Genomic DNA, 19,056 nt, shown 5'->3' on the forward strand with positions numbered 1-19,056 from the left:
AGAGTACTAAGACAATTCAATGGGGAAAAATAGTCTTTTCAACAAATAGTGCTGGGACAATTGGATATCCACATGCAAAAGAATGAAGTTGGACCCCTATCTCACACCATATACAAAAATTAATTCAAAATGGGTCATATACCTGAATTTAAGAGCTAAAACTATAAAACTCTTACAAGAAAATAAAAGAGTAAATCTTCATGTTCTTGGATTAAGCAGTGATTTTTTAGATATGACACCAAAAGTGCAAGTGACAAAAGAAAAATATAGGTAAATTGGGCTTCATCAAAATTAAAACTTTTGTGTTTCAAAGGACACCACCAAGAAAGTGAAAAGAGAGCCCACAGGGTGGGAGAAAATGTTTGCAAATCATACCTGATAAGGGACTTGTAACCAGACTATACAAAGAACTCTTATAACTCAACAATAAAAAACCCCCAAATAACCCAAGTTAAAAACGGGCAAAGGATTTTAATTGGCATTTCTTAAAAAATAATACAAAAATGGCCAATATGCACATAAGACAATACTCAACATCATTAGTCGTTAGGGAAATTCAAATTGAAACCACAATGAAATACCACTTCATAACCATAGGTGTAGGATGGCTATAATCACACAGGGGGACAATAAAATGTTAGCAAGTATGTGAAGAAACTGGAACCCTCATACACTGTGTGTGGAAATATAAAATGGTGCAGCCACTTCAGAAAACAGTTTGGCATTTCCTCAAACGATTAAACAGAGCTATCACGTTACGCAGCAATTCTATTCCTAAGATACATGCCCAAGAGAATTGAAAACTTATGTCTGCACCAAATTTGTATGTGAATGTTCACAGAAGCATTATTCATAATAGCAAAAAGTAGAAACAACCCAAATGTCCTTCAACAGGTGAATGGATAAACAAAATGTTGTATGCCCATACCATGGAGTATTGTTCAGCCATAAAAAGGAATGGAGTACTGCTCATACTATGACATTGATGAACCTTGAAAACATTAAGCTAAGGGAAAGAACCAGTCTAAAAAGGCTACATATTGCCTCGCTCCATTTGTATGACATGTCCCGAATAGGCAAATCCATAGGGACAAAAAGCAGATTAGTGGTTGCCAGGGGCTGATGAGGGGGGCAATGGGAAGTGTCTGCTAATGGACATAGAGTTTCTTTTTGGGATGATGAAAATTTTCTGGAATTTGCTAGCGGTGATGGCTGCACAAATCCATGAATATACCAAAAATCACTGCATTGTATACTTTAAAATGGTGAACTTGATGGTGTGTGAATTATATCTCAAAAAAGCGCTGATTTAGGGGGCTTAACCGTGGCCGAGCGGTTAAGTTCACGCGCTCCGCTGCAGGCGGCCCAGTGTTTCGTTGGTTCGAATCCTGGGCGCGGACATGACACTGCTCATCAAACCACGCTGAGGCAGCGTCCCACATGCCACAACTAGAAGGACCCACAACAAAGAATATACAACTATGTGCTGGGGGGCTTTGGGGAGAAAAAGGAAAAAATAAAATCTTTAAAAAAAAAAAAAAGAGTTGATTTAAATAAAGGCGAGCCACAGGACGACAAAGGACTTACATCCAAAATGTATGCAAAACTCCTACAAGTCAATAAGGAAAAAAGAAGACAACCAAATAAACGAATGGACAGAAATAGAAGAGTGACTTCATAAAGGATGACATCTAAATGGCCAATAAACATGAAAAAGTGATCGGTTCCATCAACCATCAGGGAACACAGGTTAGAACCACAATGAGAGACCACAGCACACACGTCAGAATGACTGAAATTCAAGATTCTGAAAATGGTCCTAGTATTTGATTCCACTGGAATAACTGGAACTCTCGTATCCTGCTGGTGGGAAAGTAAATTGGGACAACCCGTTGGAAAACTGTTTGGCACTATTGACTAAGGCTAAAAACACACATACCCTGTGACTTAGCAATGATCCTACTGGAAACATTCCCAACAGAAATATACATATGATCACCAAACTGTTCATAGCAGTACTACTTGTTACAGACCCAAACTGGAAACAACTTTTATGTACACCAAACAGTAGAATGGATAAAAATGTAGTTCTATTCACATATGAAACACTACCACAGTGAGAATGAAAAGATCTTGAACTACTGGTGACAACACGAGCAAAGATGACAAACGCCATTTGTGCAAAAGAAGCCAGAAGCAAGAGTTTACACTATAATTCTACTTACAGACAAGATTGTTCTGTGGTGGTAAAAGTAAGGATGGTGGCTATGCTTTGTGGGAGGGGAGGAGGGGAGGAAGAGGAAATGGGAGGCTTCCGGGATGCTCGTAATGCTTTATTTCTTCATTTTCAGACTGGTTACACAAGTGTGTTCAATCTGTGAACATTTTTCAAGCTGCAACACACATTGTACTTCAATGAAAAAAGCTTTACTTAAAAAAATCCTACCCATTCTTCCAGGTTCTTACAAAATATTCCCTCATTAACATCCACAAAGTCCCTGGGATATGTGTAACTGAAGGCAATCTACCGTCTCTACGACCCCACAGCACTTTGTGGGTCCTCTTATCACTTAGCCTCACCTGGAAACATCTGTATGGAAAGAACGAGAGCTTTGGAGACCTGGGTACCAGAGCCAGCCACTTCTCAGATGGGTGGCCATGAGCAAGTCCCCCACAGCTGTATGGTTCTTAGCGACAAGCAGCAGGAAGTGACTGCTGATTTAAGCAGAAAAGGGAACCAGGTAGTTGCTGGAAGCTCCAGAAGGCCAGAACCAGGCTCAGAGGTCTGCTGCCAGGTATGATGCAGAAAATCATACTGAAGAACTGGTTGGGTCCAGACACCATGGCTGCTTTGTCAGGCATAGGTCACATGGCCAACTCCATAGCCACTGGGTCTGGACTCAAGAATGACCCCAAAACTACTGTTAGAACCCCTGATGTCACTGCCTCTGGAAATGGAGGATGCCAACACACCTGCCACCAGAGCAGATTCTGTACAGTTCCCATCCCACGATGTCATCAGCTTCTGGATTCAAAGTCCGTGGCAGGAGTATCTGATTGGCAGAGCCCACGTCAGGCACCCTCACCCTAGCTGCAAGAGACTCTGGGAACATGAGTGTCTGGCCTTTCTTGCTTTTATAGCAGGAGATAGTTCTGTCTCTTCAAGTAGAGGACTCAAACAGGAGAATGGTCACCAAAAGAATGACAAATGTCCATGGTGTCACCTAAGGACAAGTTATCTCCCTGCACCTGTTTCCTCATCCAAAAAATAGGAATAATGATGGCTCCCATGCATGGGAGTTGTAATGGTTAAAGGAGCTGGGGGGATAAAGGGCCCATCAGATGCCCAGCACACAGTAGGAGCTTAGTTAAGAGTAAACATCATTATTGTTGATTTGGGTTCCAGTTTAATGTCTCCTACAATCCTAGGGGTCCCCAAACGTTGGCATCTCAGTGACTCGTGTTAACTGTAGGCCGTGAAATGGGATTCCTTTTGTCATATTTTATCAAGTTAACAAGTTTCCTAACTCACAGAGAGGTCTTTGATGGCCACCCACCCTTCCCACCATCCTTTAGAAGTGAGAACGCCACCTCTGAAAAGGCTGCGGCTTCCCCTCGGGACCCTCTACCCATTGTCAGGGAAAGGACGTCTTCAAAAAGGTATTTGTGAGCCCTAAACTCGACTGAAATCAACTCAACAAATGTTTGCTTTAAATCTTTTTATTTTTAGACATTTTCCTTTAAGCGTTTAACATCTTTTATTGATTCACTGGTCGAGTGAGGCAGCATCTGCTCAGTTAGGGAAGGCACCGTGTTGCAAGATCCCTGTCGCCGGAGAGCAGCTGAGCATCCCCGGGAGCAGGGACCGCCACCGACTGTGCTTAGTAGCACCTCAATCTGCACATAGGAGCCTGAAAGGGTGTTTACTGAGTTAGCGTCATTAGTTAAAAACAAAACACCAAAACCCTTCAATTCGCCTCCCCCTCATCTCTCCACATCCCCCTCTTTCCTCCATTTACAAGCTTTCATTCAGCAAAAGAACATACACTAGAGGAAAATTCCTCTAATAATTCCAGGAAGATTCCAGCGTGGGCAGAAGAGTCTGGTTTTAGGGCTGAACCATTCCAAACAATTTTGTTTTTAAAGCAGATTGTGTTTGGGAAACATATTTCTTTGGGGCTTGAGGCCTTAAAGAAATGGCTTTGCTCTGTCCCACCCTTTGCTCCTTGGCCCTACATGGCAGGGGAACACAGCAGGAGTCCTCAGAGCTTGGATGGGTTTAGAGAGAGTTCATTTGGCTACAGTTGTGGAAGCCCAAAGGAGGCTACCGAAGTGGCTTTACCTCCACTTTTGGTTTGGAAACCAGACCTCTGACCCCTACTCAGACATACGGACAAACCGGCCCTCCTTTTGGTCAGCCCATGATCCCAGTTCTTTGAGCCAGGATAGTAGAGAAGAGTTCGATACAACAAAATGATGGACTCTGGAGTCACAGATACCTGGCTTTGAGTCTTGCCTTTGCAACTTACTAGCTGTGTGACTTTGGGCAAGTACTTTTCCTCTTTGAGTCTGAAATTCTCATCTGCAAATGGAAAACATAATACCTCCCAGGGTTACTGGGAAAAATAAATCCTATGAGATAACTTAGAAGCATCTTGCAAAGTGCCTGGTATTTGGTGGATATTTAAACACAGTGGGAGAAAGATGTCCAGGGAGGAAGAATTGCCAGTACTTCTCCAGACATATTCAAGTGAGCATATTCATGGTGAGATGACATGAGCTGTGTGATCCTGGGTCAGTCTTCTGACCTCCCTGACTCTCACTTTCCCCTCACATGGGGATTTCTGATCCCCAAAGGGAGGAGCTCCTAGAATTTGAGGTGAAATGTCAGAATGTGTCACTGTCTGTAACAGACTAAAGATTTATTACCCTGTTTCCAAGATGCCTCCAATTGTAAGATGCACAATTGATTAAAAAATAGCTTTTTGAGATGGAGGGGAAAAAAAATGCAACTACATTAATGGACTCATCAATTTGCAGACATATTCTGATTTCAGAATCATTAAAATGTGAACAAATGTGTGTCTTGCAACTGAAGAAATATTGTAAAAATAATGCTGGCTCCCATGTACTAAGCATCTGCTGGGCCAGACACTATCGGAGCCGCTTTCCTAAGTCCTCGACTTGTTATAATAATAACAGATCTGCCATGAGGCAGGTGTTACCATTCTCACTTCCTGGTTAGGGAGCCGAATGTGCAGAGGTCAAGTCCCTTTTCCAAGGCCACGAAACCAGGAGGTAGAGCCTAGAAAGCAGGTCTTCTTAATTCCAAAATGCTTTTCCCTCTCAATGAACGGTTCTCCAGGCTAAGGAGTCAAAGAGATCAGCTCTGTACAGAGAGATGGTTTGTGAGTGTGGTTCTCTGAATATGTCCTGAATCTCTCCAAGGTGACCAGGAAGGGCATGGATAACATAAACACAGTTGTAATCTAATCAGTCACCAAACACGGGTCCTCGCAGATAAGGTGTTAACCAGAGAATAAGGATTGCCCAGAATCCACATAGAAGGGAGCCAAGAAATGAGAATGAGTCAGGGTTAGTCCAGCCCCAGAGGGAGAGGAGGGGTCCTGACCAGCCACCAGGCTCGCCCCGGGCCTCTGGACACTGCAATAAGCTTTTGTGCTGGAGGCCATTATTCCTCAAAGTCACTCATTCTTTCTACTCTGATGCTTTACTAATGAAGTAGAAACTTTTGAGAAGAACTCAGTCTTTCCCATAACCTTTCTTAAAGAGGAAAAAATGTGCTGCCCATTGTCATGAGCCAGCTGGCAGTCATCTGGTCCTGGAACACATTATAAATTATCCAGTTGGTTTTCTGGCTAGTTAGGCCAAGTTAGTTGCCCTGTGCCTGATTATAGGATTGAATATTTTGCTCTGCAAAGCTGTGCATATGGCCTTTACTCTGATATGACCCCACTGGCAGACCCTGTTGTGACCCCTGACTCCAGGGCTATCTCTCTGTCTATCTAGCTATCGTGTTTGGGAGGAGACAGCCAAACCCACATTAGTGGATTCCCAACATAGCTCTACTGCATCAGATGACAAAAGACAGTTGGCTCTACTGCATCAGATGACAAAAGACAGTTCCACAGCTTTTGGGAAGGGTGGCAGCAGGCACGTGGACGTAGCTGGGGAGGGGCAGGCCAGGAAGGGGTTGGGGGTTGCCTGAAGCGTCAGGGATTGCATAAGAGATGCCCCTGTCGACCTGACCGGAAGGAACTCATGGTGAAGCTGCCAGAGGAGAAATGTGCTTCTTGGTCTTGACTGCAGAAGGCTCCTAGGACAGTGGCTGAGATAGCACCAGGGTGGGGTCACCGAGTCTCCACATGGACGTCTACGGGACTGAAGGTCACAGTTGCAGGGTGCTGGCTGCTGTTGCTATTTGGGTCCAGGGCAGAAGGGGAGGCTGGCTTGGGGCCCTTGGGCTCCAGCTCCCGCCTGGTCCTCATTTTCCTGTAATGAGATACGCACACACGGCTGAGTCTTCCCCCTTCGTGTCCTGGGGAACAGGCTCTGTGGTTAAGGCTCTGGCGAGGAGATTGATGTAGATCCTCAGCAAATCACGTTGCTTAATTGCCAGCCACAGAACTTTACAACTGGAGGGGAGCTTAGACATCAGCTAGTCTGACCCTTTCATTTTTTGTTTGACCTAGAGTAGATATTTGATTTTATTTTTTCCTATTAATGAAAGAGTGAAGTGTCAGGTGGCCATATTAAAGATGAAATGAAGATATTACATTTTTCCTGTTCAAAGGTGTAGTGGGAGTTAAAATGTGCCGCTTCATTACCCTTGCTAAGTTTATTGCTAGAAATAATTAGAAACTTTTTACACAGTTGAGAAGAGAATGTACTTAAAACTAAAATCCTATCTTTCATTTCATGTGCCATAAAATTCAATAACTAACAACAACCATTAACGCTAATGTCTACATGAGACTTCATCTCGTTAACCTATCATAATACTTTTTTTAAAATGTCAAATCCTCAGAAAAGTTGCATGACTAGTATAATTAATACTCTAATACCCTTCATGGAACAATTTACCGATTGTTAACAATTTGCCACATTGGCTTTTTTCCTCTCTCTTTCCCCATTTACACACACACACAGTTTTTTTAAAATCATGCACCATCTGTGAGTTAGTCGCAGACATCATGCTACTTCACTCCTAAATACCCCTAAAAACAAGAGCATTCTCCGTGTCACCGTAAGACAATGATCACACTTGGAGTCTCCTCCATCTTAAAGGTGACAAAATTGAGGCACAAGAGGTTAAATGACTCGCCTGCTTTTGACAGACCGGAGACCGAACCCAGGTCTCTCAATTTGCAGCCCAGCCATCGTGGTAAACAGGGCGGGGTGAGCGAGCCTCCATTCAATTACAGCCTGGAAAAGGGGCTCAGAGCTCCAGCAACGAAGGAGAGGAAGGAAGTGTAGACATTGGGGTTTGATGCCACTTCCTGGTTTGGGATAGACCCAAATTGTAATACCCCAAAGACTTTTAAGAATAACTTATTAAATGTTATTATTATTATCACATGTAGCGATGGGAATATTTATTTTCTTTGACACCAGAGGGACTGGGTTTGACTCTCAACTCTGCCAAGGAGCGCTGTGTAACCTGAGGCATGTTCTTTAACCTTTCTGTGCCGTTTCACACCTATAAGATTGCAGATATAGAAGTCCCCACCTTGTGGGGTTGTTGGGAGGATTAAATGAGTTAACACATGTAAGGGGCTTAGAACCATGCCTGGCATACAGTAAGAGGCCAATATAAGTTAGCTACCTTTATGAATAATGTTAACATTACTATAAAAACAAGGCATGGGGGCTGGCCCTGTGGCATAGTGGTTAAGTTCACACATTCCACTTCGGTGGTCCTGGGTTCACAGGTTCGGATCCTGGCTGTGGACCTAGCACTGCTTGTCAAGCCATGCTGTGGCGGCATCCCGCACAGAGTAGAGGAACATTGGCACAGATGTTAGGTTAGCAACAATCTTCCTCAAGCAAAAAGAGGAAGATTGGCAACAGATGTTAGCTCAGGGCCAATCTTCCTCACACACACACGAAAAAACAAAACAAAAAAATCCCCCAAAAAACCACGATGCATGTTTACTTCTCCTAAAAAATAAAAAAGCACATCCCCTACCCCTGCAAAAACTAACCAACCAGCTAACCAACTGGTAATCCCATCGTGCAGACACACTGGTTGTTAGCTTGCTGTGTGTCATTTGAAGCTTCCTTGGGAACGTGTGTGTAACCCACGTGTGCGATCATAACGTAGGTGTTATTTTTAAGCTTTGACAGTATATTGGAAACAGCTTTCCTCTTCAATAAACACACTTATCTTTTTCTTAATGGTTTCTAAGTCTTCTCTAATATGGTTGTATTTATAGTCTTCTTGTTTTGATCTCTTGCCTGAAGAGAAGAACCTTCGAGCAAAGTTGTGACCTAACGATGCTGACACAGAAGGTGATAACACCACATTTATTCTTTATGCGATCAAACTTTATTATTTTATTCCCTCTTATTTGGTCCCAGAAAGTGGAGTCCAGGTATGTGCATTCCAGTATTTGTCACCTCAAATATTCATGTGGTCCGCTCAATACAACTAGCAGAGGGCTCTCCAAGAGAAAAGGATTGAAACATTCCTCTATTATCCGTAAATCACATATACTTGTTTACCATAGTGCTCAAGGTCATTATCATTATTATATTTAAAAACTAATTCTCTGAGTACAAAATCATTTGGTCCCTGTGAAGTTCCTACAGCAGAACGGATGTCAGGAAAGGACCCACAAAGGGTTAGAGCATTTGACAGTGGACTCAGGGATACAGCTGGGCACGTGACAGGCACCCACACGATAGTTCCCTTTCATGCTGACATTACTGAAGGGACCAGACTGTCCAAAACCCAGGGCACCCCGTACCTGTTGTACATCTTCAGCAGGATCAGAACCACGGTGAAGATGATGATGACAACCACCACAATGGCAGCGACGATGGCTCCGGAACCTACGAGCAGGAGAGGAGTGGAGTTGGCAGGGGTGCAGAGTGAGATGCACACTCAGAGACCAAGAAGGGGGCCCCTACTGTGGTACCTGATATCCCCACTGGGTCAAGGGCAGGAGGGGACAATGCAACGTCCTGGGACACTCCCTGCTGACCTGAGGACAGAGTCCCATCTAGAGGGCACAGGGCTTGGAGGCCAGGTCCTCGGCACACCATCTGCCACAGTTCTGCCTTAGGCCAAGTCCTGTTCTCATCAGCCCCAACATAGCTTCAGACTTGTGTTGGGAAACAAGCAGGCAAAACATCCTTCCCTCTTCACGATAATATGAAAGAAATATGTGACTTTTGTAGTTAACTTTGAAAAGATAAATACAAGCAAAAAAAGGGAGGGGGAGGATAAAGACCTCCTTGCCCCAAGAACCACTGATCATCTACACATATAAACAATCACCCATGTATATGCATATATGCATATTAACTATCGATCTTTTTTGAATAATTTATTAATCCTGTGTCTGAAAATCCATCTTAAGGAAATATTCATAAACACAGAAAAATATGCACTTGATAAAAATAGAACCATGTTCCATGTCCCATTTTATGACAATATCCTAATCATCTTTCCATGTAGTTACACATTTTTCTTCGTGACTTTTGATGGCTATACAGTACTCCATTGTTTGGATGGGCCATAATTTGTTTACCAATTCCCTATTGAGGATATTTATGTTGTTTTCAATTTTACACTATTAAAAACAAGGCTATGATGAATGTCTTTATAGCTTAGTATCTTAGATTCTAATTTCTATATCAGCCCCCAGTCCCAATGTCTAACTCTAATTTTAGGTTTAAGATCAACATCCTTGTCAGAATTGATTTTGAAAGTATCAACAACTATTAAAGGTTGCTACTTTAAACCAATCTATTTGATTCTGGGCAGTTTATCTTAGGGAATAATCCTAAATACAGAAAAACCTGCTTGAATGAAGATGTTTCTTACAACATTATTTATATTCTAAATATGGGAATGGTTCAATAAGGTATGGCGGACTTATCCCATGAAATATTATACTATAAACCCATCCACATATATACACATTACAGTGCAACCATTAAAATATGAGCATACAAACATAATGCTGAGGAAAAGAGTATGTATGGTATGATTTCATTCATTGAAAGTTCAGGGGCCGGCCCCGTGGCCGAGTGGTTACATTCGTGCCCTCCACTTTGGTAGCCCAGGGTTTCGAGGGTTCAGATCCTGGGCGTGGACATGGCACCACTCATCAGGCCACGCTGGGGCGGCGTCCCACATGCCACAACCAGAGACACTCACAACTAGAATATACAACTATGTACTTGGGGGCTTTGGGAAGAAGAATAAAAAAAAAGAAAAAAAAGATTGGCAACAGATGTTAGCTCAGGGCCAATCTTCAAAAAAAAATTAAAAACAAGAAAGTTCAAAACCAGGTAGAACTAACCTCTGGTGGTAGAAGTCAGAATAGTGGGTCCCCTGGGGTGGCGGTTGTGGGGGGGATACTGATTGCAAAAGGCACTGAGAATTCTGGGATACTGGTGGTGGTCTGTTTCCTGATCTGGGGACTGGTTACACAGGTGTGCTCACTTTGCGAAAATTCATCCAGCTGTGAACTTAGGATTTGTGCACTTTTTTGAACATACGTAATGCTTTCATAAAAGGTCTATTTAAAAAAAAACCCAAAATATGTGCAAATACTCATAGAATGAAAGGCTGGGAGGAAAAAACGGAGGGGGCAGAGAATCCATCATGGGGTAACGTGTTTTTCTTTCCTTCCGGGGAGTCCAGTGATGATACTGTTGGTTCAGGGTTTTTCACAGCCTCATCTGGATCCCTCCATCTGGATCCCTCCTTGTTGTGGGGACTGTCCTGCATGTTGCAGGATGTTTAGCAGCATCTCCGGCCTCCACCCACCAGATGCCAGTAGCACTTCTCCCCCCACGTTGTGATAACCGAAAACGTCTCCAGATATTTCCAAATGTCCCCTGGTGGTAGGGTTGCGGGATAAAATACAGGATACCCATTTAAGTTAGAATTTATGTCAAGTAATGAATAATTTTTCAGTATGTCTCAAATATTGCCCTACACGTTCACACGTTCTTTTTTTTTTTTTTTTTTTGAGGAAGATCAGCCCTGAGCCAACTTCTGCTGCTAATCCTCCTCTTTTTGCTGAGGAAGACTGGCCCTGAGCTAACACCTGTGCCCAACCCCCTCCACTTTACATATGGGATGCCTGCCACAGCATGGCTCGCCAAGCAGTGCCATGTCTGCACCGGGGATCTGAACTGGCGAACCCCAGGCCGCCGAAGCAGAACATGTGAACTTAACCATTGTGCCACTGGGGAGGCCCCCCATACTGCACATTCTTATACTAAAAAAGTATTTTTTAATCTTAAATTCAAATTTGACTGTGTATCCTATATTTAAAAAAAAATTTTTTGCTGAGCAAGAGTCACCCAGAGCTAATATCTGATGCCAATCTTCCTCCATTTTGTATGTGGGTCACCACCACAGCATGGCCACTAACAGACCAGTGGTGTAGGTCCGTTCCCAGGAACCGAACCCAGGCTGCCAAAGCCAGCTGCACCAAACTTACCCACTAGGCCACTGGGGCTGGCCTGTGTACTTTATTTTTATCTGCTAAATTTGGTAACCCCTCTCTACAGGGGCAAAATCACCTAGTTGAGAAGCATTGCTTTTAGTTAAATGAAGAAAGAATTACTTTCATCTTGCTGATAGTGATTCTGTCTACACTGCATTTCTCTTCACAACTGTTTTGAGACATACTTCAGCAGCCCTCCCAGCAAGGAGCAGGCTAATGTGCGGGACCACGTCCTGCCATTAATCCAGCTTCCCACCAGTAGCCCAGCCTGGAGCCGTCTGTCACTGGGGGAGCCCTCTGCAAGTGTTAGGAGGCCTGTTCGGTTCACAGAGGTGTATACCAACTCAACTGAAATGACTGACATGGACCCAAACTCCCCCTAATACAATCAGTTGGTTTTCTGAAGCGTAGTCCTCAAATTTTTCCTTCTGGGGATCCCTCGTTCCTGGCAAATGCCTCCCCAGGACCAACTCTTCCCACCTACATTCATTTCCTCCTTTGTAAATTGATGGGATGTTTTTGCCTTGCAAAAATCATATGAAAGTAGCTATATTTCAAGGTGACTCATTTAGGGACATCTTACAAGAGATTCAAATTTCCATTGCCCTCTAGACTCCAAAACTCCCTAATGAAGATAATAGCACTAGCAGTAATAATAGTAATAATACTCATTAGGTACTTAGTGTGCACCAAAGCTATTCTAAGCTCTCTACGTGGATTATCTCTTTTGGTCCTCACACCTACCTTATGTGGTAGCTTTATTAATATCCCCACTTTATAGATGAGAAAACAGGCACAGAGCAGTGAAGTCACATGCTCAGGGTCATGCAGCTGGCAAGTGGTAGAACTGAGACTGAGACCCAGGGAGTCTGCCACCAGAGCCCTCGGTCTTGCCCTCAACAGCAGCAGCTGACCGCGGCTCTTGTCCCACCCTCCCTCTCCTGGCCGCCAAGCCAGGTTGACCTTACTCTTATACAGAAAGTCTTCTCCCCCGGTGGTCACGTTCAGTGAGAAGAAGGTGGTACCCCCCAAAGGGGTGGCTGTGGTCATCTCGATCCTGGTGAGAACGAAGATGAAATTTCATTTAAAACCAGAGGAAGCTTTATAACCCCTGTACGATGCCTCTTGTGGTCTTCATCTGGACGACTGGGGAATATTCAAACAGGCAGTTTCTCTTAGCAGCAAGTAAATACCAGGGCTTTTCCTATACACTACGGGGAATTAAAAAGAATGTCTGACATTTGTAAAGAACTTCATTTTTCAAAGCAGTTTAAATCCATTCAACAATACTTATTAAACTCCTCCTAACTATGTTTTACCCAGACTGTCTCAATGGATCTTCTAGAATCTAAGGGAGGTTATTATTACCATTTTACTGATGAAACTGAAGCCCCCAAAGGTACGTGGAGCCCAGGTTTATCTAGCAAAAGTTAACCCAGGGCGTCTGCCTCCCATGCTAGGGAGGGACTTTCCCCACCCCACAACAATGCCTGAAATGGTGTTCCTGCTTTCAAAAGTTTTACAGTCTAAGGAGGAAAAAAAAAAGCCATTAAAAAATTAACTATGATTATTAAGCACTCAGTGGCACAAGCCATTGGGTTGTGAAGAACGATTTCAAGGAGGAGATGGATTTGAATGGGCTTTGCAGGATGGGCATGGTTAGGGGTGGGAGGAGAGAGAATGAAGGTCAGGTTGCACAAAGCCCTCAGTGGGAAGAGAGTGAATGTGGGTTGAGCATCTCCCATGCACCAGGCTCTGTCATCGGGGCCTTCACACTCTCTATCAGCTCATCTAATCCTCTCAATCATCACATTTTGCTGCTGAGCAAACTGAGGCTCAGAGTGGTTGAGTGAATCGATGAAAGTCACACAGCTGGGAAGATGTGGAGCTTGGACTCAAACATATTCTCTGAGTGCACAGAACATCTTCTTTCCCTGACACCAGTAGGAATCAAAATTCACAATCCTGTAATCTTACACTCAAGGAGTGAGCCAGGAGGTATGACATTAATATGATGTCACGCCACCAGAAACAAGGATTGAGATCCTCCACCAAGAATTATATTCTAAGCACGGTGAGATTATAAATAATTGCTCTGAACTATGGGCACGAAGAAAAGAAGAGAAACAAACCAGGCTTTCAGAGCAACACTGTTACTACAACCGCTGACCATCTGGAGGCCTGTGAAGGATCTCCATCTAGAGGAGAATTCCCCAGGCGTGGCTGCAACCCTAAGAAGCCATTAGGCCTCACTGCGGTGGCTCCATCTTCTGGAGAAGAGATATTCTCTTCATTCAACAAAATATGTGTGCATGAATTTTTTTTCTTCTTAAAAGTAAGAAATATTTTTTAATTATGAAGAATAATATAATAGGAGTCCACGTACCCATCGCTCAAATTGAACGACTTTTTACAATCCTATTTTCTTCAGCCCTTCCTTATTGAAAAAAAACATGTCAGACTCACTTGATGTTCCTTTTCTATCCTATTTCAACCCCATTTCCTCCCTCCCCAAAGTAAGCACTGCCTTGGCCATTAGTGTATATTCTTTCCATCAAAGTTTTCAAAAGTTTACTGCACATGTATATACGCATGAACATTGTGGATGATATACACGAACATTGTCTATATTGTGGTTTTACAGATTTGTTAAACAAATACTAACGGAGCGTCACTAAGTGACCCACGCTAGATGTGCTGGGGGTACACTAGTGAAATAAAAGACACACTCCTTGCCTCCAGAAGCCCACGTCCCAGTGAGAAAGTGACCGTAGGTTTGATCACGGACTCTTGGGCTCAGGGAACAATCATCTCCCCAGTGCCCACACTTCTGTCTCTGGCAGTGAGAGTCCTTCACAGGCTGTTTCCACCCTCTGTTTCCAGCCTCTTGGCTCCTCGCACTAACCTCTGCCAAACTGCTGTGACAACAGGCCACTCCATCCTCCCCCGTCATTCCTGGTCTTGGCTGCCCTAGGCTTTGGCCTCCCAGGTCCCCACAGTGGCCTCTCCCCAGAGTCCTCACCTCTGGGCTGCAGCTCCCCCACTCTCCCAGCTCCTGATGGAAACAGGGTCAGCACCCCTCTGCTGGGGTCAGGTCTCCTGCACCAAGGCTGGGGGTTTGGGGGCTCTGGCCTGCCCCGCCCACCCCATGGGGGGGGGGCCTCAGCCTCAGAATAACCCTCTGTGGCCAGGCCCTGTTGATCCATAGGAAGGGCTCTGCCTTCACTCTCTCTGCCCTCCTTTAAGCCTCGGGGCCCTGCCTAACACCCCCAGCTCTCGTGTGTCCTCTCTTCCTAAAGACCAGATCATCAGGACTCCCACGACTCAGGTTCCCTCAAGGAGCCTCGTGCCTCTGCCTGACCTTTCCACACCGGCCAACCTTTTCCTGGCTGGGCTTCCTTCTCTGGACTGCCTTAAACAGGCCTGGGTTGGCCATGCTCCGTTGCCTGCTCCCTCTCCAAAATGAACACATCCTTCGAGACTCAGCCAAGTCACCCTCAGGATGACTCCCATCCAGACAGAATCAGCCACTCTGTCGTCCACACTCCCACAGCAGCGCTCTGCGAAGAAACACCACCACATCAAGGGTCCCACTTGCTCTGCCTGGCAGTGAACTCTCCACACTCACTGTCAGGTCCCTGAGGATGGAGACTGCTTCGGGTTCTTTTTCATATCCTTCTACCTCCCCCGGATAAAGTGTCTGGTCGTCTCACCTTTGCCAGTGGCATTACTCGAGCGAGTAATTGAATTTCTCCCGGTTTGGTTTACTCATTTGTAAAATGAAGGAGCTTTTTCTCAAGGGAGCTGAGGGTTAGAGGTTAAGTATGGAAAGTGCTTTGATGCGCTTGGTAAATAGTAGCTCTTACTACTATAGTGGTTATTAGTAAATATCTGCTGAACTAAATTAGAGACAGGTGGATCTGGAGCACAAAACAAGAAAAAATTCTTTCTATAGAAATACGTATGGACCAATATGAGAACCGGGAATGCAAGTCTTCCCCAACCCTGCCCCCACTCCCACTCCCAAGGAGAGGTGCCCACCCACACACACTCCCCAACCCAGCACGGAATAGCTTATCATTTGCCAAAACCTTCTACTTCTATCCTTACCAATATCAAGCTGAGAAGACTTGCCAATAATGCCTCTCACAATTTCTTCTAAAAACAGAAAAGACAGGCAAATAGGTGGCTGCTGATCAAGGGTCACCTAGTGAGAGACACAGGGCACCATCCCCGGAGAAGCTAAAAGCCCTCTGGGGACACATCCGCCGTTACATCAACATGCACAAAAATGACAGAAGGCGGCATCCCAGCGCCTGTCCCGAGCCAAGACCTTGTGCCCAGTATTTTCAATCCATGCTGTGATTTAAGTAGCAAATAGCATGTAAAATAGGTTTTCTGCTCCTCTTGTGTCAAATGAGGACCCGAGACTGGGGCATCTAAGGCTAACTGTCCATGTGCATACAGCCCGGAAGCTGGCCCTGCACACTTCAAAGCCTGTGTCCTTCCCCCTGCAGCCCTGGCCCTGGGCCACCTGGGGGTCCACGACCAGTCGCTGCAGAAACACACACACACACACACTGACCAGCAAAGCAGCCGCCTCAGGCCACCAGGACTCAGGCTCCTCTGCGGGGCCTTCAGGGTGACCTCCTGGGTGCCGAGTCCAGGTGTGACCCTCTTTCGGATGGACGAGCTACTCTTCTTTCTGAGAGAACAGTCAGCTGTCCCGGAGCACAGCCTGCTTCACCTCGGGACTGAGGGCTCTCAATCACATCTCTGTTCCTGCCGCATCAGACAGGGTGGGAGGGAGGGTGGGGGGACATCCATGGCCAAGGATGTGGGCGTTTTCACGTATGGGGCCCTGGCGATTCTTATTAACCAAGTGAGGTCCAGCAGGGGGATTTCAGCATCAAACGTGCCTGGGACCAGGGTCCATGGGCACAGAAAAGGAGGGAGAGGCCAGGGAGGGTGAGACTGGTTTTCACTGACAGAGGTTAATTAAATAATAGTAATAATAATGTACTACGTGCCCAGCCCGGCACTCAGACCTTTATGTGGGAGTCTCATTTAATCCTCATACCTCTCTGGTAAGGAGAGTGCAACCAAGGTGCCCATTCTACAGACGAGGAAACTGAGGCGCACGGCAAAGAAGCAATCAGTCTAAACCCACAAGGCTAATATGTAGCCGTGCTAGGATTTAAGCGGGAATCTGCCTATTTCACAGCCTCTCCTCTTCCTCCCAGTGAATGCACAAGGTACAAACGGCACAGCACTCAGGACCCGAATCAACGTAGGGCTTTGATCAGATAACACTCAGAGGCTGGGGCTCAGCAAAGGGACCCAGAGCCTTTGCCCCCAGCTGGTCCTACCTGACCAGTCCCTGCCCTTGGCCACACTCTGAGCTTGTCTACAGCAGAGCCTTAATCACATTTACAGAATCTACAAGGAGCTGTTGTTCCCTCGGGGTTGTTTACAAGTGGCCCTGTGTGGGAGGTCAGTTTGGGAAATGACGGAGGGTCATGGCTATTTACTCATTGAGCCACCCGCCTCTGACTATCCCTCCGTCAAGTGCAAGAGCCATATCTGGAAGATAAATGGTGCCAGACCCCCTGTCCAAAATATCTCCCTACTGCTCTGCCCCAGCGGCACCCTCCTTCCCTCTGGCCTGGTCTAGAAGTTCCTCCCTGACAACAAAGACACTGCCAACCCCGGCCGACCCTACTCAAACGGCCAACTGTAACTCAGATTAGGTAACCCACAAACACCTGCCACCCACCAAAACATTGGGAGTGATTTCTCACAATCATCTGAGAGATGGGAGATTCACCATGACTTGGTCTCTTCCACAGACAGGAACCTCACTACTCCTAAGCAGCCCCTTGAATTTGAGGATGTTTTTTCAGAAAATTAACCTTCATGGTGGAACCAAAATCTCGCTCTTTTAATTTTCACTCATTGGTCCTAATTCTCTTCCCACAAAGGTAATCTCCTACTTCTTACACATGACGACCTGTGTCAGGTTTTTTTTTTTTTTTTTTAAAGATTTTATTTTTTTTTCCTTTTTCTCCCCAAAGACCCCCAGTACATAGTTGTATATTCTTCGTTGTGGGTCCTTCTAGTTGTGGCATGTGGGACGCTGCCTCAGCGTGGTCTGACGAGCAGTGCCATGTCCGCGCCCAGGATTCAAACCAACGAAACACTGGGCCGCCTGCAGCGGAGCGCACGAACTTAACCACTCGGCCACGGGGCCAGCCCCACGACCTGTGTCAGGTTTAAAAGCACTTCTACGTCCGAAAGGTTGAACTCAAACTTCCATGGAGGGAACAGCCATGGTGGCTGATATCAGCACGTCAATTTTACCTCCCACCAAGAGGTGGCGATAGCAGTTGGCTACACTGTGCCCCTTCGAACTTAACCAACAAATAGTTGGTAAATGTTAAATGTCCCATGAACCCAACCTGTTTCTAAGTAGAGAAGCTTTCTGCCCTTGAAAATAGCAATTGTATGTTTTCTAATGATTTTCTTCTCCAGGATAAACATTCTCAGCTCCTTCAAACAAGCTTTAGGGGGACAGTGATCCTCATGGGTTCCTCATTTCTCCATGTGACAAAGTCTCCCTTAAATACAGCCCCCCAAAATGGAGACATGACTCCAGAGGGGGCCCGAAATGTCCAGAATGATGCTTTGCTCGATACTTATCAGACTTAAGCCTGAATTCTACTATTTACTAGCTGTGTGACCTTGGTCAACTTTCTTTTTGGTGTTCTGATCTGTAAAGCAGGAATTACAAACTCCATAGAGTTGTTGTGAGAATTAAATGAGATAAAACATGTAACATATTTCACACAGTGGCTGTGCACAAAATCTATTGCTATTACACTGGATGAATGCAAACAAACGGCTCATTAGCTTTACAGACCGCACAGCGCATTGCTCATACATACCTGTTGATACACCCCAAACCTTTTTCAGACTTATTCTCATGCTTGCTTATGGTCAAGTGAAAGGGCTTTCTCATCTGCAAAGTGCCATGGAGATATAAGGCAACAGCAGCCACATTATGAATGGTGACAATGTGAGGATGAGCTGCTGTCCTTTAACCAGGTCTCCATTATGCTGTTGTGCAAAAGTCTTTTTGAACTTAAGTGTAAGACTTTGCATGGATCCCTGTAAGCCTTGACCTTGTTGATTTGGGTCCTCGGGAGAGAACTTCTGGCTCCTCCTGGGCGGCCCCTGAGAACTCTTGATGGCACTATGGCAGAGCACGTTGTCAGGAGCTCATGTCCAGCAGGGCTTGGGGTCAGGTAGACCCGGGTTTCAATCTTGGCCTCACCACTGACCAGCT

General features: G+C 45.2%; 1 protein-coding gene across 7 annotated transcripts in view; it reads right to left on the minus strand.

Moving 5' to 3' along the window:
* The window catches only part of NCMAP (non-compact myelin associated protein), a 60,784-nt gene that overhangs the window by 17,481 nt on the left and 24,247 nt on the right, over positions 1-19,056 (minus strand). For 5 of the 7 annotated variants that reach the window (XM_014855048.3, XM_014855047.3, XM_070510694.1 and 2 more), the window contains 3 exons: positions 12,680-12,768; positions 8,991-9,075; positions 3,705-6,513 (listed from right to left, as the gene is read on the minus strand). In XM_014855048.3, the coding sequence (XP_014710534.1) occupies positions 6,372-6,513; positions 8,991-9,075; positions 12,680-12,761 (309 nt within the window). In that variant the 5' untranslated portion in view covers positions 12,762-12,768 and the 3' untranslated portion in view covers positions 3,705-6,371. Of the gene's footprint in view, positions 1-3,704; positions 6,514-8,990; positions 9,076-12,679; positions 12,769-16,296; positions 16,467-19,056 lie in introns of those variants that run through there. The other 2 variants (XM_070510691.1, XM_070510690.1) reach the window with 2 other exon arrangements.

Source organism: Equus asinus, chromosome 5, assembly GCF_041296235.1.
Source record: "Equus asinus isolate D_3611 breed Donkey chromosome 5, EquAss-T2T_v2, whole genome shotgun sequence".
Classification (NCBI taxonomy): domain Eukaryota; kingdom Metazoa; phylum Chordata; class Mammalia; order Perissodactyla; family Equidae; genus Equus; species Equus asinus.